This window comes from Castanea sativa, chromosome 5, assembly GCF_040712315.1.
Source record: "Castanea sativa cultivar Marrone di Chiusa Pesio chromosome 5, ASM4071231v1".
Taxonomy (NCBI): domain Eukaryota; kingdom Viridiplantae; phylum Streptophyta; class Magnoliopsida; order Fagales; family Fagaceae; genus Castanea; species Castanea sativa.
This window is the reverse complement of record NC_134017.1, coordinates 63,166,567-63,190,852: the sequence shown is the minus strand read 5'-3', so window position 1 is coordinate 63,190,852 and position 24,286 is coordinate 63,166,567. Positions and strand designations below refer to the sequence as shown.

Here is a 24,286-nt window from a genome sequence, read left to right as displayed (position 1 = left end):
TACTGTACAACCTCAGCTACAATTGCAACAACTTCGGAGATATCCTTTGGATTTATAACTTTTATGACCTCCATTTATTGGTAAACTACGATATGGCCCTTATGTGTAAACTACTTTTATATATGCATTTTTTTGAAAGGCAATATGCTTTCCCTCGTCTTGCTTCCTTTTGTTTTTGTTTTTGTTTTTGTTTCTTTCTTTCTTAAACCTACAAACCACTAATAAAATATCTCCCCAAAAAAAAGAAACACCCATTTAAAAAATCCTATTATTTGCTAATGATGGTGCTTAAGCTCACTAATAAAGAACTACTTTTCTTCCATCAAGAATAATACAAATTTTATTTTTGGGAGAAGTTAACCAATGTCTTAAGGGTTTTGGTTTAAAAAATATTTTTAGAAACTTTTTATAGGAAAAAAAAGGTTACTAATTTTTTTAAAATTTTTTTTATATTTTTCATAAAGCGTGGTATCAAACTTCTAAAATATCCCATTAACAAATTTCCTAAGTTTATTGGTTTATGAAATATTTTTAGAAACTTTTTTATGGAAAAATAAAAAGTAACTAATTTTTTAACAGTTTTTTATATTTTTTATTATAAAAGTGGTATAAAAACTTTATTAAAATGATCCATCACCCTTTAACAGGGCACTATTCTTTTGGTAAAAACTTAAAAAAATACTTGGTAATTGTAGGGTTGCAAGAATAAAAGACAAACATGTGAAATATGCAAGATAACAAAATAAAAATAAAACTTGATTATGCAATTGCAATCTGTATTAATGCTAATTCTAACGTTGTTGCTTCTTTAGCCATTTAATGAATCCTAGAATGGAGTATACATATTAAAAAGGATCTTGCTTGTGTCGAGTTCTCATACAAAGACATGATCAAATATAGACGTGTTCTATTGTATCTTTTCATTTTTGGATAGGAATGTTCTATTGTATCTTGATTTAAGAAATGTGTCCACATTTTTCAATGTTTAGTTCATCTATAACAATATACATATTGAACCTTGTCAAAAAAGAAAAAAGAAGAAGAGAGTAACAAATTCAAGTAGACATGACCAATTGATCCAAGCATATACAACCATATAGAAGTTAAGGCAAAACACATTCTGTAATCTTAACATAGAGATTAAGGTGAATAGACATGACCAATTGATCTAATTAACGTGGGGGGATTGATCTAGTAGATGGAAATGTGATGACTTTAGTGAGTTTATGATTTTTATAAATTTAAAAAATATAAATACGTTATTTTTCAAAGTTATAAAATTTCAAATTCTCAAAATTTTCAAATTACTATACTATGCTTTGAAAATCTAATCCTCTATTAAAAAAATTAACTAACCTATCATATGTATCTATGTTTTGTAGTAACGTACGTATAATTGTTCGGAAGTGTATAAAGTGAACATTACGAGCTCAAATTCCTTTGCCTATAAGAAAAGAATAAATAAAAGAATTTATAACTATATCCACCATATAAAGCATCTCTCAACATAGGGAAGTCTTTTTTTATTTATATTTTTGATAATTCACGTGAGGAAGATTTATTTAAACTATATATTAAATCACATATACACTGATACACATGCTACATCATAAGTTTATAAGGAACAAAATCACAAATACAGCTCACAAGGAATCTACTCACTTTATCAACTTTTCTACTTGTTGCTTAAAAGACACAAGCTCACTAAATGGGCATCCACTCAACACATTCTTATCCCGCTATCACAAAAAAGTGTTGAATCTTTGGGTTGGTAAATAAATTATAAATCAATAAAAAGGTGACACATATAAAAGTGGAGCCAATTCAACACATTCCCTTATCTTTTGTTGAGAAATACTACATTTACAACATTTTTACATCATTTTCACAATAAATCATAAACGGTCAATTGTTATTGGTTCAAATTTGAACCTAACACTAAGATTATTTTTTTGCCTCTATAATAACAATCAGCAATAACTTATTTGTTGTGAAAATGTCGTAAACATATGAAATATATACTTTACTATAAAGTATAAACTCAAAAGTTAGAATATGGGTCCCTATAGAATATGGATATTCCCAAATAGGAGTAATAAGTAATGGCAAACTTGTGCAATTCATAGAAAATGCAGTCCATTTTATAAATAATAAGCTGAGTTCGATCTATAAGTCACATAGCTCACTCCGAAACAAGAAGTGCGCCATAATACCTGTCTTTCTCTGTCTTTCTATTTCTTTGACTCTCTCTCTCTCTCTCTCTCTCTCTCTCTGTGAAAGCTCTTCGTGGGGGTGTCAATGGCGGATTTGAAGTCAACATTTCTGAAGGTATACTCCGTTCTGAAATCAGAGCTCCTTGAAGACCCTGCTTTTGAGTGGTCAGATGATTCTCGTCAATGGGTCGAGCGGGTTCGTTTCCTTTCCATCTCATATTCCTATATTGCTTCTCATTTGCTTTCTCATCATTCAAGCTCTTCTTTTTGCTCTTTCATATTGGATAAAGTTTCTATTTTTGTCATGGGGTTGATTTATTTTTTGAATAATTTGATTACTTTATAGGAAACCTCAACAAATCAATCAATGCAAATGACTGTGTTTTGAATGACTAGTACTAGAGATTCGGTTTAACTGATATTGTTAAAAGAGTCTTGGAAAACATTGAGATGGTAAATGGTAATATTCATGTACTAAGAGTTAAGAATTGTAGATTTGACCCAACATAATTACACTTGAAACTGCAAAATGGGTTTGGTTATAGGGAAGAGCTAGTTTAATTCTGATTGGCCCTTGAATGGAATGGTAAATTCTGGGTTTTGTTTTGTTTCCCAACATTGATTGATAGGGAAGGTTTTTCTCATACTGTTATTTATTAAATCCATACACAATATGTTGGGAAGGTAGTGATTGTAGATCATAGACCAAAATGTTCCTAGGGAGGCTGAAAAATTAGAAGTATGGTATTCTAGCAAATGCCTTTTGATTTGTTACTAGCACTTGAAAGACTTACCCCTTTGTCTTTATCGCTTCTAAATCCTAATATCCTCTCCTAAAAACTTCTGCAGGTTCAGTAGCCATTGCAATTTTCTGTTTTTAATTACTTTCCGTTAGTTCCTAAACATAAAGTTCCCTTTTGTGCCTCTAGTTTATAATTCAAACTAAGTTCATACTTCATACTCTTAATAGTAAAAATCTCCCTCCCTTTCTCTTTCTCTTGAAGTGTGTGTATGTGGGTGCATGTGATTGTCATTCATAAATTTATGCACCTTATATTTGGTTTCCTCACTGTCTTGTTTATTCTCTCTATTCCAGATGCTGGACTACAATGTGCCTGGAGGTAGGAATTAAGCATTTTTGTAAAGATGTTGAACAGCGCTTCTGCTTTGAATTTAAAGCCATCAAGGAAAATGAAATTGGGTGAAATAAGGAAGAACTTTTAAAAGAAAAATACCTTGCTGAAATAGCTTTTGGTTATACTTTATTTTGCAGGAAAGTTGAACCGGGGGTTGTCCGTTATTGACAGCTACAAATTGTTGAAAGAAGGAAAGGAACTAACTGAAGAGGAAATTTTTCTTGCTAGCTCTCTTGGTTGGTGTATTGAATGGGTACAACAATAGAAGGCCTCCCCTATTTAAAGATTTTTTTTTCCATAGTTAAAATTTGTTTTGCAGGTACATTACATACTGTTTTGTGATAAAAATATTGCAGCTTCAGGCCTATTTTCTTGTTCTTGATGACATCATGGATAACTCTCACACACGGCGCGGTCAACCTTGCTGGTTCAGAGTGCCTAAGGTTTGTGCCTATAATTAATTTGTTCTATTAATTTCAATTGTTTTTTGAGGTGGACATTGCTGGCAAGTCACTTAACTGGGATAATATGTATGTTTTAGGTTGGTTTGATTGCAGCAAATGATGGGGTTATACTTCGAAATCATATCCCGAGGATCCTGAGGAAACACTTCAGGAATAAGCCATACTATGTAGATCTGCTTGATCTGTTCAATGAGGTAGTTGATTTGCATAGCTTTTGCTTAATTAGTTCTCATTTTGGTTATACGCTAAAGTTTCCTTATCTTGTGCTTTACATAGGTGGAGTTTCAGACTGCTTCTGGACAAATGATAGATTTGATTACTACAATTGAGGGAGAGAAAGATCTATCCAAATACACGTTGTCACTGTGAGTAAAAGATTATGACAGATCTTTTTTAAGGAAATACTGTATTTAGTCCTTTGTGCATAAGATAAATAGCCAACCCATATGCAAGTTCTAGACTACCCAGACAATGCAGGCAAATTTCTGCATCAGCAAGAGAATAAGTTATGAACCCTGGCTTAGATTTTGACAAGAAACTAGTTTATATTTGAACAAGAAAATAATACACTAATGGCAGGGAAAAGTTGTCATATTTAGCATGACAATAACATATTCACTTTAAGAATTGATTCTAGTCAGCACTGAGACTGATCCATCTTTCTTGCTTTAGACAACTTATACATAATTGCATTTCCTTGTCTTTGGAAAAACTAGTGTGTAGCTTCAACTCTGGATGCTTATGCATTCTGCAATGTGACTCTATGGGTCTCTTTCTAAATCCAAATTCTCTTGTAGTATTATTTAAGCTGTAAAATTTATATACTTATTTTTCATGACAATTGTGATTTCTTTTCTATATCTAATGTTTTTGCAAACTGGTTGAAATTTTATGCAGTCACCGCCGCATTGTTCAATACAAAACTGCCTATTACTCATTTTACCTTTCGGTGAGTTTAAATCCTCATCACAATTAAAGTATGCATTGCCTGGATAATTAGTGCTCCTCTTTGTTGTAGTGTACTGTATTCTTGAGAGAATTACATCAATTTGAATCTGTGTGTTTTTTTTTTCTTCTGTCTGGTTTGAGATTGCCCTCTGCTAGCCCTAAAAAACTGGTCTCTGAAGTTTGAAGTAACACATTAGCTACTTGTTCCTGCACGTATAGACTTCTTTGATCTTCACTTAAATGCAATATAGACTTATTATTTGGGAAGTCGGCAAGACAATGTTGACCAATTTTTTTGTTGTTGAAGTGTATCCATATCTCCCCCCCTCCAAACCCCTTACAATGACATCTAATCTTGATGACTTCATTTGAACTTTGTCATTGAGACATTGTCATTTTAATTGACCAAAACTCTGCCAATCCACTCAGGTTGCTTGTGCATTGCTTATGTCGGGTGAGCAACTGGACAACCATATTGATGTGAAGAACATTCTTGTGGACATGGGGATTTACTTTCAAGTACAGGTAATTTTTATAAAGCAGAAAGAAATTCTAATTTGGTTTTCACATATATGTATGGGAGTCTGAGACATAAATTGTTGGATTTAGCTTTCAAGTTTGGAGAGGCACAGGTGTAAATGATTTGATAGATTTTCAACGATGATAATTTTTTCATTTGGAGTGTTATATATATCTTCTAAATTGGGTTAGTACGCATAACCAAAGCCATATTGGCTTAAAGATATAATGTCATTCTTATTATCTTATACTTGTCTGATGAAAGGAAATTTGAGTTATAACTTTATTTTTATTTTTATCTAGATTTACAACAGTGTTTACCTGTGAAGACCAAAGAGTGTGTGTGTTTGTGTGTAGCAATGCTTTATTTGCTCAGATGGACCTTTATTTTTGTCAACTTCAATAGTCTGCATTTTCTTTTCTTTTGTAGGATGATTATTTGGATTGCTTTGGTAATCCTGAAACAATTGGCAAGGTGAGATTCGTCTTGAAGGATTTATTTATAAACAGATGAACTCTGGGTTTTTACTTGAGTCCTTTGTACTATCAGATAGGAACAGACATTGAAGATTTTAAGTGCTCTTGGTTGGTGGTAAAAGCACTGGAACTTTGCAATGAGGAACAAAAGAAAGCGTTACATGTAAGAGTGGATCTTCCTTTGTATGTTATCTTGTTTCCCGCATCAAAATTGGAATTGCTCATTTACTATGTTTTCAGGAGAATTATGGCAAACCAGACCCGGCAAATGTTGCAAAAGTAAAGGCCCTCTATAAGGAGCTTGATCTTCAGGTTTGTACATTAACTTAAAAGAGTATTTCAATTAAGATATGCTTTTGGGATATGAAATTTTATAATTTCCTCTAACATCAGCTTGAAAGGAAAAAAATTAAAACATTTCTTGATTTTTTCACATCAAGAAGTTGAAATAATATGTTGGCTTATTCTCAGTGGATTTATGTTGTTTGGCCATTGGATTATCATCATATATATGTCCCTATTTCCAATTCATAGGGTGTATTTGCGGAATATGAGAGCAAGAGCTATGAGAAGCTGGTTACCTCTATTGAAGCTCATCCAAGCAAAGCAGTGCAGGCAGTGTTGAAATCATTCTTGGGTAAAATCTACAAGAGGCAAAAATAGAGGATCAGTGAAGAACCAGGACAGAGACAAAAGGGTGGAATATACAGAATATTCCCAGTCTTTTTATCCTGATTTGTATTTCCAATCAAGGAAGAATAATGTTGTTGTATCCTATTCTTAAAAACATCTTAGTGCTGCTGGTTTTGCTTGGTTTTGTTTCTACTATCAAATAAATCTTGGTAGTTCCTAACTTTCGATTTGTAACGTTGATTTGTGAATGACCAGTAAATTTATTACATAATCAGATTATATAATATCCTTCAATCTGATTAAAAACTGTTCACGGGCTTCTACCTACATTACCCAAGAATTCCTTTTGAATGCATGCAAAGAGAATTTAGCAGTTCAATCTATAGCCTCTTTATTGTTAACAAAATAACCTGTTCAATGCTCAACCTGAGAGAATGAAAATAAAAATTAGTCAGAGACTCACAGTTCCCTTTAAAGCATACTCTCTGAGTTTGCCAAGCATTGTTAGGAATACAATGTTTCTCACAATACTCTTTACATTTTGTTAAGGCAATAAGTTGTTATTGCAGCAATATATCACTTTTCACATAAATTTCCTATTAATATCATTTTATTATAAACCAATCACAAACTGCCACCCCCTTTTGATAAAAATAAGTAATAAATTTTTTTGGGGGTGTTATTTAGACATATTTGAGCTTGAAATGCTATTTTATAAGTATGCTGTATCTACTTCTACCCTTCATTTTTTTTTTTTTTTAATAGGGATACCTCCCAATTATTCTGTTAGTATGAATTGAGGAAATTTCATTTGAATTAGAATTTAGAACTCATTAAATTGAGTCTCACTTTTTCTGCTCCACTCTATACTCCACCAATAAAAACTTGTTACGTGTTCACTTAATTAATTAAATACTGCTATTAATTAATAACGGTAGCATTTAATAAGTCAATAATGATAATATTTAATTAATTAGGTGAACACGTGACAAATTTTTATTGGTGGAATATAGAGTGGAGCAGAAAAAGTGGGACAGAAGATTTGGACTCCATTAAATTATTATTGTGAAAGAAGGAAATGTCAGAGGAAAGGAAAGGCCAATAATTTCCAATTGTGGATGTCAAAGAAAAGAACACAATTTTTTTAAGCAAAGACGCCAGAAATTTGGATAATGTCAGATGTGGACTGTTTTTTAATATATGGTGGCTCAAACTGGGTATCACCAAATGTGAATGGCCTACCCATATCGTTTAAACAACTCATCAATCTTCTCCAAAAATGGAAAAAAGTTAAGTAGGAAATGATTCATACTCATGCTCCAATACTAAAATGAGCCTAATGGGTCAGTTTGGACTTGACCAACATCGTGCTCTCATGCTCTGTGCACGTAGAAGCAGTGTTTAGTCTTGCGTTTCCTTTGCAAGAGTTCAAGTGATCTCCCGTGGTACGGTGAGACCAGTATAGGTAACCCCTTTCATCGGAGAAGAGAGTGGGTGTTTTTAGTAGGATGGCAGACAAGTTGGAAGCACTGTGGAGCAAGTTATTGTTTACTGAAGAAGAGGGAGAAGGGATAGACCTAGGGAGTGATAGCACAAGGGCGGCGAGGGAGATTGGGAAAAATTGTTTAGTGATGAAGATACTCACACAGCGTACCATAGTTTTGGATGCACTTCGAAAACATCTGAAGATGCTGTGGAGACCGAGTAGGGGATTATTGGTTTCTGAAATAGAAGAGGAGTTGTTCCTGGTGGAGTTTGGTGATGGCAGGGATAAAAAACGAATCATGGAGACGTGTCCATGGATCTATGAAAAACAGCTCATTCTTCTACAAGAGTTTGAGGGTGAAAGAGTTCCAAAAGAAATTACTTTAAAGTGGACTCCATTTTGGGTACAAATATATAATCTCTCTCTGATGAGTATGACGCGAGAAACTGGCAAGGAGATAGGTGAAAAAATCATAATGGTGCTTGACGTAGATGTGCCTGAAAAAGGAGTTCAATGGGGCAAATATCTGCATGTGAGGGTCCGTGTTGATGCCATGAAAAAGCTGGTTAGGGGAAAGAAGGTAACAATTGAGAAAGGGGAGACCAGATGGGTGTTCTTTAAATATGAACGATTGCCTAACTTTTGCTACCAATGTGGGAGATTGGATCATGGAGTGAAGGAATGTGCGGAAAAAATAAGCATGGAAAATAGAGCCATTGACGAGGGATTGCAATACGGAGCTTGGCTTTGAGGTGAACCAGGGAGATGGGGAGGTTGGGATCAAGGAAGAATGGGTGAAGAGAACGACAGGGAAGGCAGGATGAATAAGGGGGCGATGATAGGGAGGAAGCATGTAGAGGACACACTCCGACGATAGGGAAGAGAGGAAAACGACGAAGCCCACGTGATTGGGCTGACCCACTGTCAGGGGGTTGCTCCTAGGGGGAGTCCAGAGGAGCTACAAATGATGAACCAGAGAAAGGAGACTTTTCATGGGGAGGGTAAGGTCAACATGACAAGGGAAAAAGAGAATGGGAACCTTACTCCAAAAGGAAAGGAAGGCGTGCCTCCTTTACTGCCCATAGCAGACCTAGAGGGAGAGATGCCCTGGGAAACTTCGAAGCGCAAGGAAAGTGAGAATGTGACTAAAGAAGAAAAGGGCAAAAAGATTGGGTGTAAGGGCTTGGGCTTAAAGCCAGGTGCAATTGGGTCTTGGGCCGATGATGATTCAAGCCCACTAGCCATGTTCTTTAACCAAGAAAAGGGCTGGGTCACAAAGCCTTTAGGCTCTAAGAATGGCCACTGGAAGCGTTTGGCTAGGAATGTTAACACTCCAAGCCCACCTCAGAAGGATTGCCCAGGTAAAACAGAACGCAAGGGCGTGGTTCCCTTACAAGAACTAGACCTGAATACTCTAAGCTTTAAACGTAAGAAGGCAAAAATACAGGCAAGTGAGGTCACAAATGAGAAGGAGAATATGGTTAGCGGTGAGGCGGTGGCTGCGGCACAGCACCGCCAAGCCACATGAGTGTGTTAGCTTGGAATTGTTGGGGGTTGGGGACTCCTCCGGCAATTCGTACAATCACAGAGGAGGCGAAGAAACAAAACCCCGTGGTGGTGTTCTTGGCAGAGACGAAAGCAAATACCGATAGGATGAAGGGTTTTCAACAGAAATTAGGATTTACTTAAGAGATTATTGTACCGAGTGATGGTAAGAGTGACGGGTTAGCTATGCTGTGGAGGGAGGGCACGAACATTCGGTTTAAGAGTTGTTTGCACTCGCACATTGACGTTGTGGTTCACAGTGAAGGAAGGGAGAGTCTGTGGAGGATTTCAAGGTTTTATGGGCATCCGGATACAAGCAAAAGGCAGAGCTCATGGCAACTGATCGAAGCCCTCCATGCCTAATGTGTAATGCTGTGGGTGGTATGTGGGGATTTCAACGAGATTTTGCATCCGAATGAGAAATTGGGCTGGAAGGAGAGAGATGCAAACCAGATCAGGGAGTTTCGAGAATCTCTTAGCATGTGTGGATTGGTTGACTTAGGTTTTGTGGGGAAAAAGTTCACATGGTGCAATGGACGGTATGGGGAGCGTCGTACACTACTCCGCCTTGACAGAATGGTGGCCAACGAAGCATGGCTTCAGCTCTTCCCAAGGCAAAGGTCTTCCACATTTCGATGTTGGCATCGGATCATTTTCTGTTGGCTTTGTCCCTGAATAAGAATCATCAGCAAAAGCGAAAAAAAAAAGGTTCGTGTTTGAAGCAATGTAGGTGAGGGAGGTAGAATGTAAAGAAATTGTCGACATGGCCTGGAACCCGTATATGGAGGACTTTGCTATGTCTATCCAGGAAAGGATTGAAAGGTGTCAAAGCCAGCTGAAAGGGTGGAATCAGAATAAATTTGAGAATGTGTATAAGAGCTTAAAACAAAAACAAGATCGCCTCTAACAACTTGAGTCTTGTAATATGCTCCGCGAAACAGCTTAGGAGATAAATGCAGTCCGTAAGGAGATAAATGAGCTACACATCAAGGAAGAAATCATGTGGAACCAGCAGTCTAGAGTGCTTTGGCTGCAAAATGGAGACAGGAACACGAAATTCTTCCATGCGTCAGCCAGCCAAAGACAACGAAAGAGCAAGGTTAGGGGTCTGATGGATGAAGGAGGAATATGGTAGGAGGAGCAAGGGGCAACAGAGAAGATCATCTTGGAATATTTCTCGTCAATATTCAACTCAGGCCATCCTTCAAACTTTGGAGCAAGCATGGAGGCAGTGAGTGAGAGGGTGACTCCTGAGATGAATAATGTGCTGCTGGATAGCTTTAAGGCAGAAGAAGTGTGGCCAACGCTCTAACAAATGCACCCCACAAAATCACTAGGGCATGATGGTATGTCTCCCATCTTTTATCAAAAATACTAGGATATTGTTGGTGTTAGTGTATCAAATTATGTACTGCAAGCACTTAATACAGGGGTGATGCCAAGGGACATTAATAACACATATATTTGTTTAATCCTTAAGATAAAAAAAAACCCCCAAAAGGTTACGAATTATCGTCCAATCAGCCTTTGTAATGTAATTTATAAGCTAATATCGAAAGTCTTGGCGAATAGGCTGAAGAAAATTCTGCATGAGGTGATCATTGAAGCACAAAGTGCCTTTGTTCCAGGGTGTCTCATAACAGATAATGAGGTGGTGGCTTTTGAAACCATGCACACAATAGCTAAAAGAAAAAAAGGGAAGGAAAGGTTAATGCCCATTAAATTGGATATGAGCAAAGCCTATGACTGGGTTGAATGGGATTACCTTAAGGTCATTATAAGGAAGATGGGGTTTAGCAAGAGGTGGATCTCCCTAGTTATGATGTGTGTGACAACGGCATCTTATAAGGTGCTTATTAATGGGGAACCAAGAGGGAAAATTACACCATCAAGGGGCCTTCGCCAATGCGATCCTATTTCCCCTTATTTGTTCCTTTTGTGTGTGAAGGGGCCGTTTGCGTTGATCAGAATGAAGGAAGCAATGGGGCTACTAAGGGGTGTGGGAGTGAGTATACATGCTCCGCTGGTTTCACACCTTTTCTTTGCGGATGATAGCATAATATTTTGTAGAGCTACAATGGGGGAATGTAAGCAAGTGGCTGAGGTCTTAGATACCTATGAGAAGGAGTCGGGGCAAAAGATTAACAGGGACAACACTTTCTTGTTCTTTAGCAAGAATACAATGGTTGATATCCAAAATGGGGTGAAGGACACTTTCGGTGCATAGATTGTACAACAAGACGAGAAATACTTGGGTTTACCCCCGATGGTGGGAAGGGGAAAGAAAAAAGGCTTTTAATCCCATCAAAGACCAAGTAAGTAGGAAAATAGCAGGATAGAAGGGGAAGTTGTTGTCCAATGCTGGAAGGGAAATCCTAATCAAGGCAGTAGCACAAGCCACACGAACTTACACCATGAATTGCTTCAAACTTCTTGATTCGCTGTGCTTGGAACTAAATTCATTGGTTGGAGGTTTCTAGTGGGGAAGGAAAGAAAATGCTTGGAAGATCGCTTGGGTTTCGTGGGAAAATTTATGCAAACCAAAGAAGGAGGGTGGCCTGGGTTTACGGGACTTAAAAGCGTTTAACCTTGCGCTCCTTGCCAAACAAGGATGGAGAATATAGCAAAGACCAAACTCCCTTATCTATAGAGTGCTTAGAGCAAAGTATTTTGCAAACTCCTCCTTTTTGGATGCCCAAGTGGGGAAAAATCCCTTCTATATTTGGAGGAGTTTAATGGCAACCAAACCAGTGTTAATGGAAGGGGTTAGATGGTGTGTGGGTGATGGAAAGAGCATTAAGATTTGGGGGGATGCATGGATTCCTTCCACAAAGTCAGGCAAAATTATTTCTCCAAGGCTTGCAATGGATATTGGGGAGAAGGTGGCCAACCTAATAGCACATGACAAAGCTGAGTGGAATGTTGGCTTGGTAAGAAGCATTTTCCTCCCCCTCGAAGCAGAGACCATACTAAGCATCCCTATTAGCCCCATGAACCCGACGGACACCCAAATGTGGGCTAAAACCCCCAATGGTATCCTATCTATCAAGAGTGCTTATACAGTTGCAGTTAGGTACCTTGAGGGCTCAAAAGGAAGTGTAGGTAGACCTAGATGCTCTGATACATCAAGAATGGAGGCTATATGGAAGCTTATATGGAGCTTGAGGTGCTCAAACAAAGTTAAGCATTTCCTTTGGCGCGCGTGCAAGAATGTCCTGCCCACGAAACAATGCCTTATGCACCGAAAGATAGTTAAGGAGGATAAGTGTGACCTGTGTGGAGAGGGTGAATCATCGGGTCATATATTATGGGGGTGTAAAGTAGCGGAGGAAGCTTGGAAGGAGACAAAGTTCAAGCTTGTCAGACTAGGCTGCCCCCCAATGGATTTTCTTGATGTAGTGTGGTTGCTAATGGCATCTCCAAGTGAGAAGGATTGGGTGGAGTGCTGTCACGGCTTGGCTACTGTGGAACAACAGAAATTTTGTTAGGTTTGGGGGTAAGTGCAAGAATGGGAAGACTATTGTAGGGGAAGCAAGGAGATATGTGGCAGAATTTCGCGAAGCTTGCCTAACTATGCGCCAAGAAGCCCAACCAGCCCCTCGGATCAAACATTGGACTCCTCCTCCTCAAGGTATGTACAAAGTAAACGTTAATGCTGCTGTGTTTAGGGAGCAAAGGTGTTGTGGAATTGGGGTGGTTATAAGAAATGACAAAGGGCAGATGATGGGGGCACTATGCAAGAAGATAGTTTTTCCTTGGGGAGCTCTAGAAACCGAAGCAAAAGCTGCTGAAACAGGTATAATGCTGGCTTGGGACCTGGGACTGAAGGATATTGTGGTGGAAGGAGGCTCTTAGTTAGAGATGAATGCGCTAAAGGGGTCTGCAATCCCAGCCTTGACCATCCAAAAGATAGTGGAAGGCTCACAGTGGTGCTTAGGACACTTCAAATTGTGGAGGATTGCGCATGTCAGAAGGAATAGCAACGTTGCTGCTCATTTACTCGCTAGGAATGCCTTGAATGTTGATGATTGTGTAATATGAGTGGAGGATACTCCCCCTGTTATTGAACTCCAAATTTTAAATGATGTAATTGCAATGGACTTCGGTCCTTATCAATGAAATCTAGTTAAATGTTTCCTATCAAAAATAAAAAAAAAAGAGCCTAACGGCGCGTTTCAACTTTCAAAGTTCTAGTCCACCAACCACTATATATTATAATTATTACTAAGCACCATTCATTCTTGCCCAAAATAAGAAAATGTAAAAAAGGAAGAAAACAAAAGAGTCATGACCCATTGGCATGATTAGCATATTGTGCCATTGTTATTATTTTCCCACTGAATTCGTTCAACTATTTATTTTATTTATGTTATTTTTACAATTACAAATATAATATTGCCATTAGTTTATTACTAATTGAAAGCGAAATATAAACATATAAATTTTGTATGATAGTTGATAGATAATGTGAAAGTGATTTTTTTTTTTTAATTTGATAAACATGTGAAAATGATATGAATACAATGTGTGTATAAGTCAGCTACCAATTTTATAGTTTTCTACAGGAAAGTTCTTGGATTGCTCCGGGAGACAAATTTTCATATGACACGTAAAGTTGGTCAAAAATGGGCCACAAATAATAAATATATAACTGTTAATAGTCAACTCTCTCTTCCTCTCTCATTGAACGGTGGAAGTACAAACTGCTCAACGCTTATTTTATATTTATATATATATATATATATATATTCTTAATTTCTTCTCAAATTTTTTTTAATTAAATTCAATCATGCACTACATAAGGTAATGGATAAAATTAGATATAATTATTATTATTTTTTTTTAAAGATACAATACCTTAGATACAATTAATCAGGTTTTTCAACTAATTTTAAACATATAGTTGCATTGATCTATGAAACACAAAAACTAAAATATTTTAAAAAACAATTAAATTCAACCATATGATTTATTGAAAATTCTTGTGTACAACATACAAACAATTGTAATTAAATTTTATATTTTGTATTTGCCACTAATGCTTTACAACTATGATTTTTATTTTTATTTTTTGTAAAGAGCTTTACAATTATGGCCCTACTGAATAGAGTTTAGCAGTTTATATTTGTGAGAGTTTTATAGGTGCCCAACGTACGAGACTAGGCTCGGAGTGTCCGTACCTCCTCCACCACTATGAAGCTTTACAACTATAATTTTGACCTTAGAAAGTTAGTGATTACTTAGAATATTAGACTACCAGCCATTCACACTTTGAGGTCAATTAGCTTCCTGAATTGTTGATAGACACAGAAGTCATTTGCTTGGGTGGGAAAAAAGAAGAAGACCCAAATTCATTTGCCCTTCCATTAATGGACATGAACTGATTTCTCAATTTATTTAAAATCATGATTCTTAAATGAGTTCACATGAATATAGAAGAAGGTTTCATAATGAATCAAAGTTGTGTTATGTGCCAACATTAACCATACCGCTAAATTGTACTTGATTTTTCTTTTTATTTCCCCAACATCTAAAATTAAATTATAATATTTTTACAAAAATAAAAGTCCAATTGCATTACTTCGAATAGTTAAGTCAAGGATTATAATTTCTTGGCACATGTGTGAGTTTCAATTAGTTTAATTAGTAAAATCTTTTGTTATTAAGCAAGAAATTTGATGTTAAAATTCCACCTACACCAAAAATCAATTGGTATTTTTGATTTAATGATAAAAAGTAATTATCATGAAGTAGGTGTCATCAATTGAAATTTTACCATATGAAACAGACAAACTTCTTAGTACATATGATACAAACCTCACATTAAAGGACAAAATAAATTAGGAACATATATATAATTATTCCCTCCCTTTGCTTTAGAATATCAAGTCACTTATAAAAAAAAATATGTCAAGAATGATCCTAGGCTCCTAGCATCAAAGGACAAAATAGGAACATATGTATGATTCTTGCCTGCCTTTGCTTTGAATATCAATTGCTTCACAAAATCCAGGATGATCCTAGGCTCCTAGCGCAAAGAACATGTCATGAATTATAAATAGAGTAGTACAAGAGATCAAGGGAGTGTTAAGGGTTGAGTTGGTTGGAATGAGGATTTTTTCAATCCAACCCAATTAGTTGAGCAATTCTCAATTCAATCTAACTCATCACATGTGTAAACTAAAAACCAAACCAACACACATGAGTTGGATTGGGTTGATGGGTTATGCCAGCATATTTCATGATTTTATAAAAAATTGAGCTTCCATTAACTATTTAATAAAAACTTTTCAATAAATTCTTATAATTTACATGACATACCTAAATTTTATTCCAAATTTATTAAAACTAATTCTCAAACTACCAAAATAAATCAAACAAAAAAAAATGAATATATGGGTGATTAAAAAACCCTTATATATGTTGGGTTGGGTAGGGATTATATGAGTTGAAAAAATTATCAACTCAAGGCCCAAAAACTCCAATCTAATCCAATCCACCTTCTAACAAAAGACCAATCCAATGTATCAAGTGGGGGCATGTCGATTTTGTTTGGATGCACACCCCCACTATAGACTTGAAAAGTTTTAAGTTTAATGGCGTAACAAATTAAACCTTATAATTTTAAAGGTAACAAATTAAATTCTCAAGTTTCAGAAAATAACAAATCAATTTTTTGACCATTAAAGTGGAATGATGTTGTGTTAGTTTAATATATGTTGTAGGTTTAATTTGTTACATTTCTAGAACTCAAGATCTAATTTATCAATCAATTGTATTACTTTTATTGCAAAGTTTCTATTTGATAAACTTTTGCTTAAAAAAAGAAAATCACACTTGTTTGTCTATTTATATACATATATATGTTTTTCTCAATTGTTTGTGTCCTTTGAATTATTTGCCTAGAAAATAATATAGTTCATTCGTTACCAAAAAAGAGTATTTTGTGATATATCTTTGATTTAAGAATCTCAATCCTTCTATTTTTCTATAAATAAAAAAAAGAAAAAAGACGCTTCTAAAGTAAACGGTCTTTGACAAAACGTGTACTCCATACCCATAAACAAATCGTTCACATGCTTGCTTTCAATTTTGTAATCCATGCGGCATGCCAAATCTAGGAACTTATTTAGAAAGAAAAAAGCATTTTTAACCCCAAAGTTAAAAAAAAAAAAACAAGAACAGGAACAAAAGGTGAATGAAACAACGCGTAAGTTGTACTTGTAACTTAGTTACCAACGGTCATATGTGTAAGTCAAAAAAGTCCTACGTCGTATGCGACACTAACCAATTCTATGAAAAACAAAGCAACAAAAAAAGAAAAGAAAAAGAAAGGACAGAAAAAAAAGTGTCTGTGCTTTTTTTCTCATTCTTTAAATTGGATTGAGTCTCTCTCTCTCTCTCTCTCTCTCTCTCCAGCTCTCAATTCTTGGATTGGATATTTGACTATTTGTCATAATCTTCATTTATTATTTTCAAATCAAGAGACATTTCTCTCTCTCCCTCTCTCTAAACATTCTCTGTAATGATTCCATAACCCTGTTTTAAGGGTTCTTGTGATTTTTTGGTCATGTAAATTTCCAATTTCGATGATTTTTTTCGGATACCCAGTTCATCTAAAAGCTCAATCTTTTGGACTAGTTGTTCAAATTTCAATTTTTTTTGGTGGGTTTGAAGAAATCAGAGAATTTTTTCAGCTCATGTCCCACATTATCCCATATAAATTTCTCTGACCCAATTTGTTTTGATGGGTAATTAGAAGAGAAAAAAAAAAAACTGAATTTTGTTGAATTTAGTTGTGGAGTTTCTTGAGAATGAGGCTACAGGTACGTGTAATTGAGGCTCGGAATATACCGGCAATGGATCTGAACGGTTTGAGTGATCCGTACGTGAAGATACAACTTGGGAGGCAGAAGTTTAAGACCAAAGTGGTGAAGAAGAGCTTGAATCCGCAATGGGGTGAGGAATTCGGGTTCCGGGTTGATGACTTGAATGAGGAGCTAGTGGTTTGTGTTTTGGATGAGGACAAGTACTTCAACGATGACTTTGTTGGCCAACTCAGGGTACCTGTTTCCAAGGTCTTTGATTCAGAGGACAAGTCAATTGGTCCCTGTTGGTATTCTCTGCAACCCAAGAACAAGAAGTCCAAGAACAAGGATTGTGGTATGTTGTCTTCTGTTTCTGGGTTTGTGTTCTTTTTTGTTGTTGTTGTTGTTTTTTTTTGTTTTTTTTTGGGGGGGGGGGGGGGGGGGGGGCGCTAATTGGGTTCTTAAGTTTTGGGTTTTTTCTTCAATAAGTTATAAGTGTAGGACACAATTTTTTTAGCACTTTTTTTGACAGCTCCTGACATTGCCTATTGTAATTGTTGCATAGTGAAGTCGTGTTAGCATTAGGAAGTCGTGAAAAAAGTTATTGTTGTTAAAAAGGTTGTGAAAATAGTTGCTTCTCTAGCATTGTACTTTCTTCTTTTATGTGAGTTGCCATGATCATTGTATAAGTATGCATTGGGTGATTATAGTATGTTTATGAGCTTTAGTTGAAGATTACTATAATGACACACAGAACTTTACAACAAAAAATAGCCTTTTAGGTTTTGGGTTTTGTACATTGCATGTGGATGTATGCTACTAAAACTGAACCACGTTAATGCTCTATGCACTTTTTTTTGTCCTCTCTTGTCTTCTCTTTGTTTATTTTTGACAATTTTATATTTTATTGTTTATTGGCTCAAGTTTCCTATTGAGTTTTTGAAGCATTTTTTTTATGAGCTTTTGATATTTGCTTTCCTGGTTTTTTTGTGGATATTTTGGTTTCATTACTTATTGCCATTACACAAATCAAAGTGGTGTCCTGAAGATGATATTTGCTTTTTTGTTTGAGTTAAGAATTTGGAATTCATTGCATATTTTTTGGTGCCTAGTTGTGATTTTTCTTTCAAGAGATTTGCTTCTGAGGTTGGAAGTTAAGGATTCAAATCATAACATGGTTGAAGTAGTTTTGGTTTTGTAGTCTTTAATCTAGTCAATGAAATTGTAATTTTTACTTTTTTTTTTTCTGCAGGTGAAATTCTTCTAACAATATATTTTTCTCAAAACAATTCATCTGTAAACTTGAATTGTAATGGTGAATCACCTTCAAGGTCAGTCAATAGCTCATCAAACTCACCTTCACTAAGACTAGAAGAAATTGCTTTCTCTAAGGAAGACAAGTCTGGCGTACAGAAGTCCTTAGCTGGTCGACTTGCTCTGATTTTCAATAAACATTCAGATACAGCTTCATCCTCATCCACCTACAGTGACGGGTCAGAGCCACCTGAAACTGCTGGACCCGAGATTTATGAGAACAAGTATGAGGATCAGTCTTCATCTGATACTTTTGAAAAAGTGATGAGCACAATGGAGACAAGGGATCAAGGAAGTGAAACCCCAAGCAATTTACCAGGAGGAGTGGTTTTAGACCAATTGTATCAGATAGCACCACATGACCTGAACTCTTTACTCTTTTCACTTGATTCAAGTTTTCCGAAATCAGTGGCAGAAGCGCAAGGAACTACAGAACTGCAACAAGGATGTTGGAAATTTGAAAATAATGGTGAGAATTTGAAAAGAGTGGTCACGTACATTAAGGCTCCAAGTAAATTAATCAAAGCTGTGAAAGCCACTGAGGAGCAAACGTATCTGAAAGCTGATGGGAAGGTTTTTGCAGTTTTGGCAATCGTGAGCACTCCTGATGTCATGTATGGGAGCACCTTTAAGGTGGAAGTGCTCTACTGCATTACACCTGGGCCTGAGCTACCATCAGGAGAACAATCCTCCCGTTTGGTAGTATCCTGGAGAGTAAATTTTCTTCAAAGCACCATGATGAAAGGAATGATAGAAAATGGAGCTCGACAAGGTATAAAGGAAAGCTTTGAGCAGTATGCAATTGTATTATCTCAGAATGTTAAGCTAATTGACTCTAAGGAACTTGGTTCAAATAAGGAACAGGTCTTGGCATCACTGCAGGTGGAGCCCCAGTCAGATTGGAAGCTGGCTGTACAGTATTTTTTAAATTTTAATGTGTTTTTCACTATTATTATGGGATTGTATGTGCTTGTTCACATCTGGCTGGCTACACCCAGCACACTTCAAGGGCTTGAGTTTGTCGGACTTGACTTGCCAGATTCAATTGGTGAATTCATAGTCTGTGGTGTCCTGGTTCTTCAAGGTGAACGGCTACTGGGGTTGATTTCGCGCTTTATGCAGGCCAGAGCGCAAAAAGGTAATATAACCTGTGAGATTTTCCCTTTCTGATTCGTGGTCACAAGCTCGTCTCCTAAGCATATCTTCTGTCCCCAGCTTAAAGCCTGAGGTTTTCTATATTGTCATTGTTACTAAAAATGAATGTTGCTTGCATACTTTAAATTAAATTTCAACTTGTATGGAGAGCTGAATGCTGATTTAACAATTACTCCTGGCATTTGTTCATCTTCTAATTGTTGTCTTCTCCTTCATGGAGACAGTGCGATTTGCATACCTTTGCAGTGTATCAACTGCCTAAACATCTAACACCTTATTCTCCTATATCTGTATGTCTACATATCATTGTATCTTTCGTTTTGAAATTTGATTTATTTTTTGTACTCAATAATAGGCAGTGATCATGGAGTCAAAGCACAAGGAGATGGCTGGTTATTAACTGTTGCCTTGATTGAAGGAAGTAGTTTAGCAGCCGTTGATCCAAGTGGGTCCTCTGATCCATATGTGGTGTTTACTTGTAATGGGAAATCTAGAGCCAGCTCAATCAAATTCCAGAAGTCTAATCCTCAATGGAATGGTGAATGTTATTTTCTTCTCCATCAGTGTTCTCTTTAGGTCTTTAACTGTTATTTTCTGTAACTGTGTTGATCTTCACATAGTTGGATCAAATTCTGTTTGGTTCCTCATCCAAATATAATCTGAATCTGAATCTGATTATTTTTTCTTTTGATCATGTTGTAGAAATATTTGAATTTGATGCAATGGATGACCCTCCTTCTGTGCTGGACATGGAAGTTTATGATTTTGATGGACCTTTTGATGAAGCTACATCTTTGGGACATGCTGAAGTCAATTTTCTGAGAAATAATATATCAGATCTAGCTGATATTTGGGTTCCTCTTCAAGGAAAGTTAGCTCAGGCTTGCCAATCTAAGATTCACTTAAGAATTTTCTTGAACAATACAAAAGGTGGCAATGTTGTTAAAGAATATTTAAGTAAGATGGAGAAAGAGGTGGGGAAGAAGGTACATGGCTAATTCTGCTTTGAAAATCCACATTGCCTATGTGCTGCTTCTGTTTTTTTTTTTTTGCCTTGCACTTGGCTTTCTACGTTTGTAGTTATTAATTTTAGTTATTTGTAGATAAATGTGCGGTCTCCTCAAACAAATTCTGCCTTCCAAAAACTCTTTGGGCTTCCACCAGAGGAGTTTCTCATCAATGACTTTACCTGCCACCTGAAACGAAAAATGCCCCTGCAGGTGCTGTTGCTGTGGGTCAATCATGCTGAAAAGTTTAATAATGATTGTACACATCCTTTTAATTATGTCGATCTTTAAGCGGTAGTTAGAGAACTTAAATATCAACATTCTTGACTCTCATAACTGATGCATTCTTCCAAATTATATCTGATCAACTTGCAGTTATATCTGTGCAGGGTCGCCTGTTCCTTTCAGCAAGAATAATTGGGTTTCATACAAATCTATTTGGGCATAAGACAAAATTCTTTTTCCTTTGGGAGGATATAGAAGATATCCAGGTTGTTCCACCTACTCTGTCATCAATGGGCAGTCCAATTGTTGTAATGACTCTTCGGCCTGGCCGAGGTATGGATGCCAGGCATGGTGCAAAGACACAAGATGCAGAAGGCAGGCTGAAGTTCCATTTCCAGTCCTTTGTGTCCTTTAATGTAGCACATAGGTAACTAATGGGGATATTTTAGTGTCACACATTCACTTCTTTAAGTAAAAATGGAGTTTCTACTATTTTCTTTGGAGCTATATCATCTATTTGTGCCATAATATATGTTTTGTTATTCTCTGTTGCCTGTCTAGCAACTTAAACTAGACTTATGTTAGACCAAGCAACTTCCTAGTACTTATATTTAATTATTGGTTTATTTGTGCATTGTGTTTTTTTTTTTTTGCTTTGGGGGGGGGGGGGTGTGGGGGGTTGTGTTAGCTGCTCTACTTAAGAGTATGTCTAAATACTGTCATTTTAATGTGAGGAAAGGAAACAAAAAAAGAAAACCTATAATTGCTTTCGTTGTATAATTCCATGATTATATATACATATAATATTTTTTGTCAGGCCATGATGGTCCATTTATACAAAAAAAATTTGGTTTTCAAATGTTATAATTGCCAGGGAACAAAATTAAATGCTTTGATGCTTAGTCAAAACACTTATTGCTTTCCACGTTTGTTTAATACCCTCACACCAGATTCATTCAATGGGCATGTTATTTCTTGACTACAAAATTTTGTACTAGAGCCTGGTTGATCTTATTGCCACCCAAGAAAACATTTCCTTTACACTCATAGGCATACTGTTGATCATCACAGGCCTCATTAGCAACCCACTTTGTTCATGTTTCTTTATCATGTTGAACATCTGCAGAGCAATTAGATATAGGAGATACGTGTTTAAAGCAATCCTATCTCTCACTGCTGAAGTCATGCTTTAATGTATTGAATCCATTGATTGATATCCTTAATTGTCTTGAAATAGAGAACACTTAAATACTAATTGATGAATGTTTGATAAGTAAGAATTATGTAATATTAACAGAATAGTGTCTAAAAGTGAAAAAAACAAAAATAATAGTAGAGGTTTTGATATCCTATTTTGACTTGAATAATTAATGGTGCTCAATAGGACAATTATGGCTCTATGGAAGGCTAGATCCTTGAGTCCTGAGCAGAAGGTGCAAATAGTTGAAGAAGAATCTGAAGCCAAAATCCTCCAAGCTGAAGAGAGTGGGTCCTTCTTGGGCCTTGATGATGTCAGCATGTCTGAGGTTTATTCATGTACTCCTCCTGTTCCTGTAAGCTACCTCTCTCTGTGTGTGTGTTTGTGTACTTATATATCCATGTGAACTTTTTACGGAGATGCACTAAGATGCGTGGCTCCATAGGAACAGATCCGTTCTTATTTATTTTGCTTTTGCTCTAATCCCAGGAAATCAGAATCCTTAAATTTGCAACTAGAAATTTACATTTTTCTTTTCCTTTCCTTTTTATTTTAGTCTTATATATTATAAGTGTCTTCCTATATCTCTAACCGTCAAGTTTGTCTTGTTGGCTACTTTAGACAAGTTTCTTCATGGAGGCATTCAGTGGGGGTGAATTGGAGACTAGAGTTATGGAGAAATCTGGTTGTCTTGACTATTCTAACACCCCATGGGAATCGGAAAAGGGTGATGTCTACGAGAGACAAATACATTTCAGATTTGATAAATGTATTTCCCGTTATAGAGGAGAGGTGACAAGTACTCAGCAAAAGTTCCCCCTACCTGATAAAAATGGATGGCTTGTTGAGGAGGTCATGACACTCCATGGAATTCCACTAGGCGACAATTTCAATGTATGATGTAGACTGCTTGATGTATCCTGTTCTTTTGTTTTTTCTGTTTTTGCCTTATTTCTCCCTCTTTCCTGGGTAGGCAATATTGACCTTCATATTTCTTCTTTTGTAGCTTCACCTTAGATACCAATTGGAGGAATTACCCTCAAAATCAAAGGAATGTAATGTACAGGTGTTCTTTGGAATTGCATGGCTGAAAAGCACTAAGCATCAGAAAAGGATTACAAAGAACATCCAGAAAAACCTGCAAGATCGCCTGAAAGGGATGTTCTCTGTAATTGAAAAGGAATTTGCGGCAAGATAGTGGAGTGATTGATTGCATTTTGCATTTTGATATATTGACTTTGGGTTGGAGATAGCTGAGGTTCGTATGGCATCACCTTCCCAATGCAGTGTCTGTGATGATATCTGTGAATGTCTTCTTCGGTGGAGGCTTAAGCTAGATTGCATGACAGGTCATAAGTTTTCCTTGCAGAAGTGCCCTCTAGCCTTGATTTATGTTAGTGTTGCAGCAATAATTTATTCAAGAATATCCTTAATTTGGTAGAAGTAGAACACACAGATGGTGGAGTTATTTACATGTGGAGCTTAAGATTTAGCAGAGATTGATTGGATACTTTCCATTCTTGTTGAGATTGGTACTCTATCAAAACAGGCTGAAGTTTGCTGCAATTTTTGACAGACACGGATCTATTGGACCTTATTTTCAATTCACAAGCCAGATAGAGCAACTATCCATTGCTCCTTTTATTTAACCAGTATTTAACATGATGGCAGGACAATTTCAGATGATGTCCAAACGTATACAGAATTAAGCTTGGTGCTTAACAAAAGAGAGAGACCAAATAATAGGATTGGCATTTCTAACTTGTATAATTAGTAGTCATTAATGATATTTTGATAGGCTGCTGAAGCCTTATAGTCATATATTAGTTTATAGTTATACCTTATATGACTTTTGTCTGTAACGCCATGTATGTACGATAAATTTATTTTAGAAATGTAGAAGCTTTGGCAGGTTGCTATGTCATTATAGATGTGCATAAGTGTTTTATGGATTTATATTATGGTTTTTTCTTTGAGGAAGTAGTAGGTGGTATTGTCCCACCAAAATGCTCATTCACTATTTTACATGAATTTGGTACTTATGAGGTTTGAAGTTGATTTGAACAAAGAATTCAGACCTCCATTGTCAGAACGAGTCAGTGTTTCCGCATTTCGGTGGACTATCTCTTTATTTTGTTTTATTTTATTTTGTTATGAA

At 36.2% G+C, this 24,286-nt stretch overlaps 3 protein-coding genes across 4 annotated transcripts; all 3 read left to right on the top strand.

Annotated features, from left to right (window-relative positions):
• Positions 1-2,180: 2,180 nt before the first annotated feature.
• LOC142636423 (farnesyl pyrophosphate synthase 1) lies at positions 2,181-6,696 on the top strand. The gene is made up of 12 exons (XM_075810657.1): positions 2,181-2,409; positions 3,310-3,334; positions 3,487-3,602; positions 3,706-3,792; positions 3,891-4,007; positions 4,090-4,178; positions 4,711-4,762; positions 5,191-5,286; positions 5,711-5,755; positions 5,831-5,920; positions 5,998-6,069; positions 6,292-6,696. The coding sequence occupies exons 1-12, from the start codon at positions 2,299-2,301 to the stop codon at positions 6,418-6,420; spliced, it is 1,029 nt and encodes a 342-aa protein (XP_075666772.1). The 5' UTR covers positions 2,181-2,298; the 3' UTR covers positions 6,421-6,696.
• A 1,202-nt stretch (positions 6,697-7,898) lies between these two features.
• On the top strand, positions 7,899-8,627 carry LOC142635589 (uncharacterized). The gene has a single exon (XM_075809730.1). The coding sequence runs from the start codon at positions 7,899-7,901 to the stop codon at positions 8,625-8,627; it is 729 nt and encodes a 242-aa protein (XP_075665845.1).
• Positions 8,628-16,819: 8,192 nt separating this feature from the next.
• On the top strand, positions 16,820-24,052 carry LOC142636318 (C2 and GRAM domain-containing protein At1g03370). Of its 2 annotated transcripts, XM_075810498.1 has the most exons (9): positions 16,823-17,584; positions 18,482-19,681; positions 20,054-20,236; positions 20,401-20,684; positions 20,802-20,918; positions 21,095-21,357; positions 22,315-22,483; positions 22,750-23,022; positions 23,135-24,052. In XM_075810498.1, the coding sequence occupies exons 1-9, from the start codon at positions 17,236-17,238 to the stop codon at positions 23,324-23,326; spliced, it is 3,030 nt and encodes a 1,009-aa protein (XP_075666613.1). In that variant the 5' UTR covers positions 16,823-17,235; the 3' UTR covers positions 23,327-24,052. The 2 variants fall into 2 exon arrangements, with proteins under 2 accessions (XP_075666614.1, XP_075666613.1); XM_075810499.1 differs by lacking the exon at positions 23,135-24,052 and having other exon boundaries at positions 16,820-17,584; positions 22,315-22,466; positions 22,750-22,925.
• Positions 24,053-24,286: the final 234 nt, after the last annotated feature.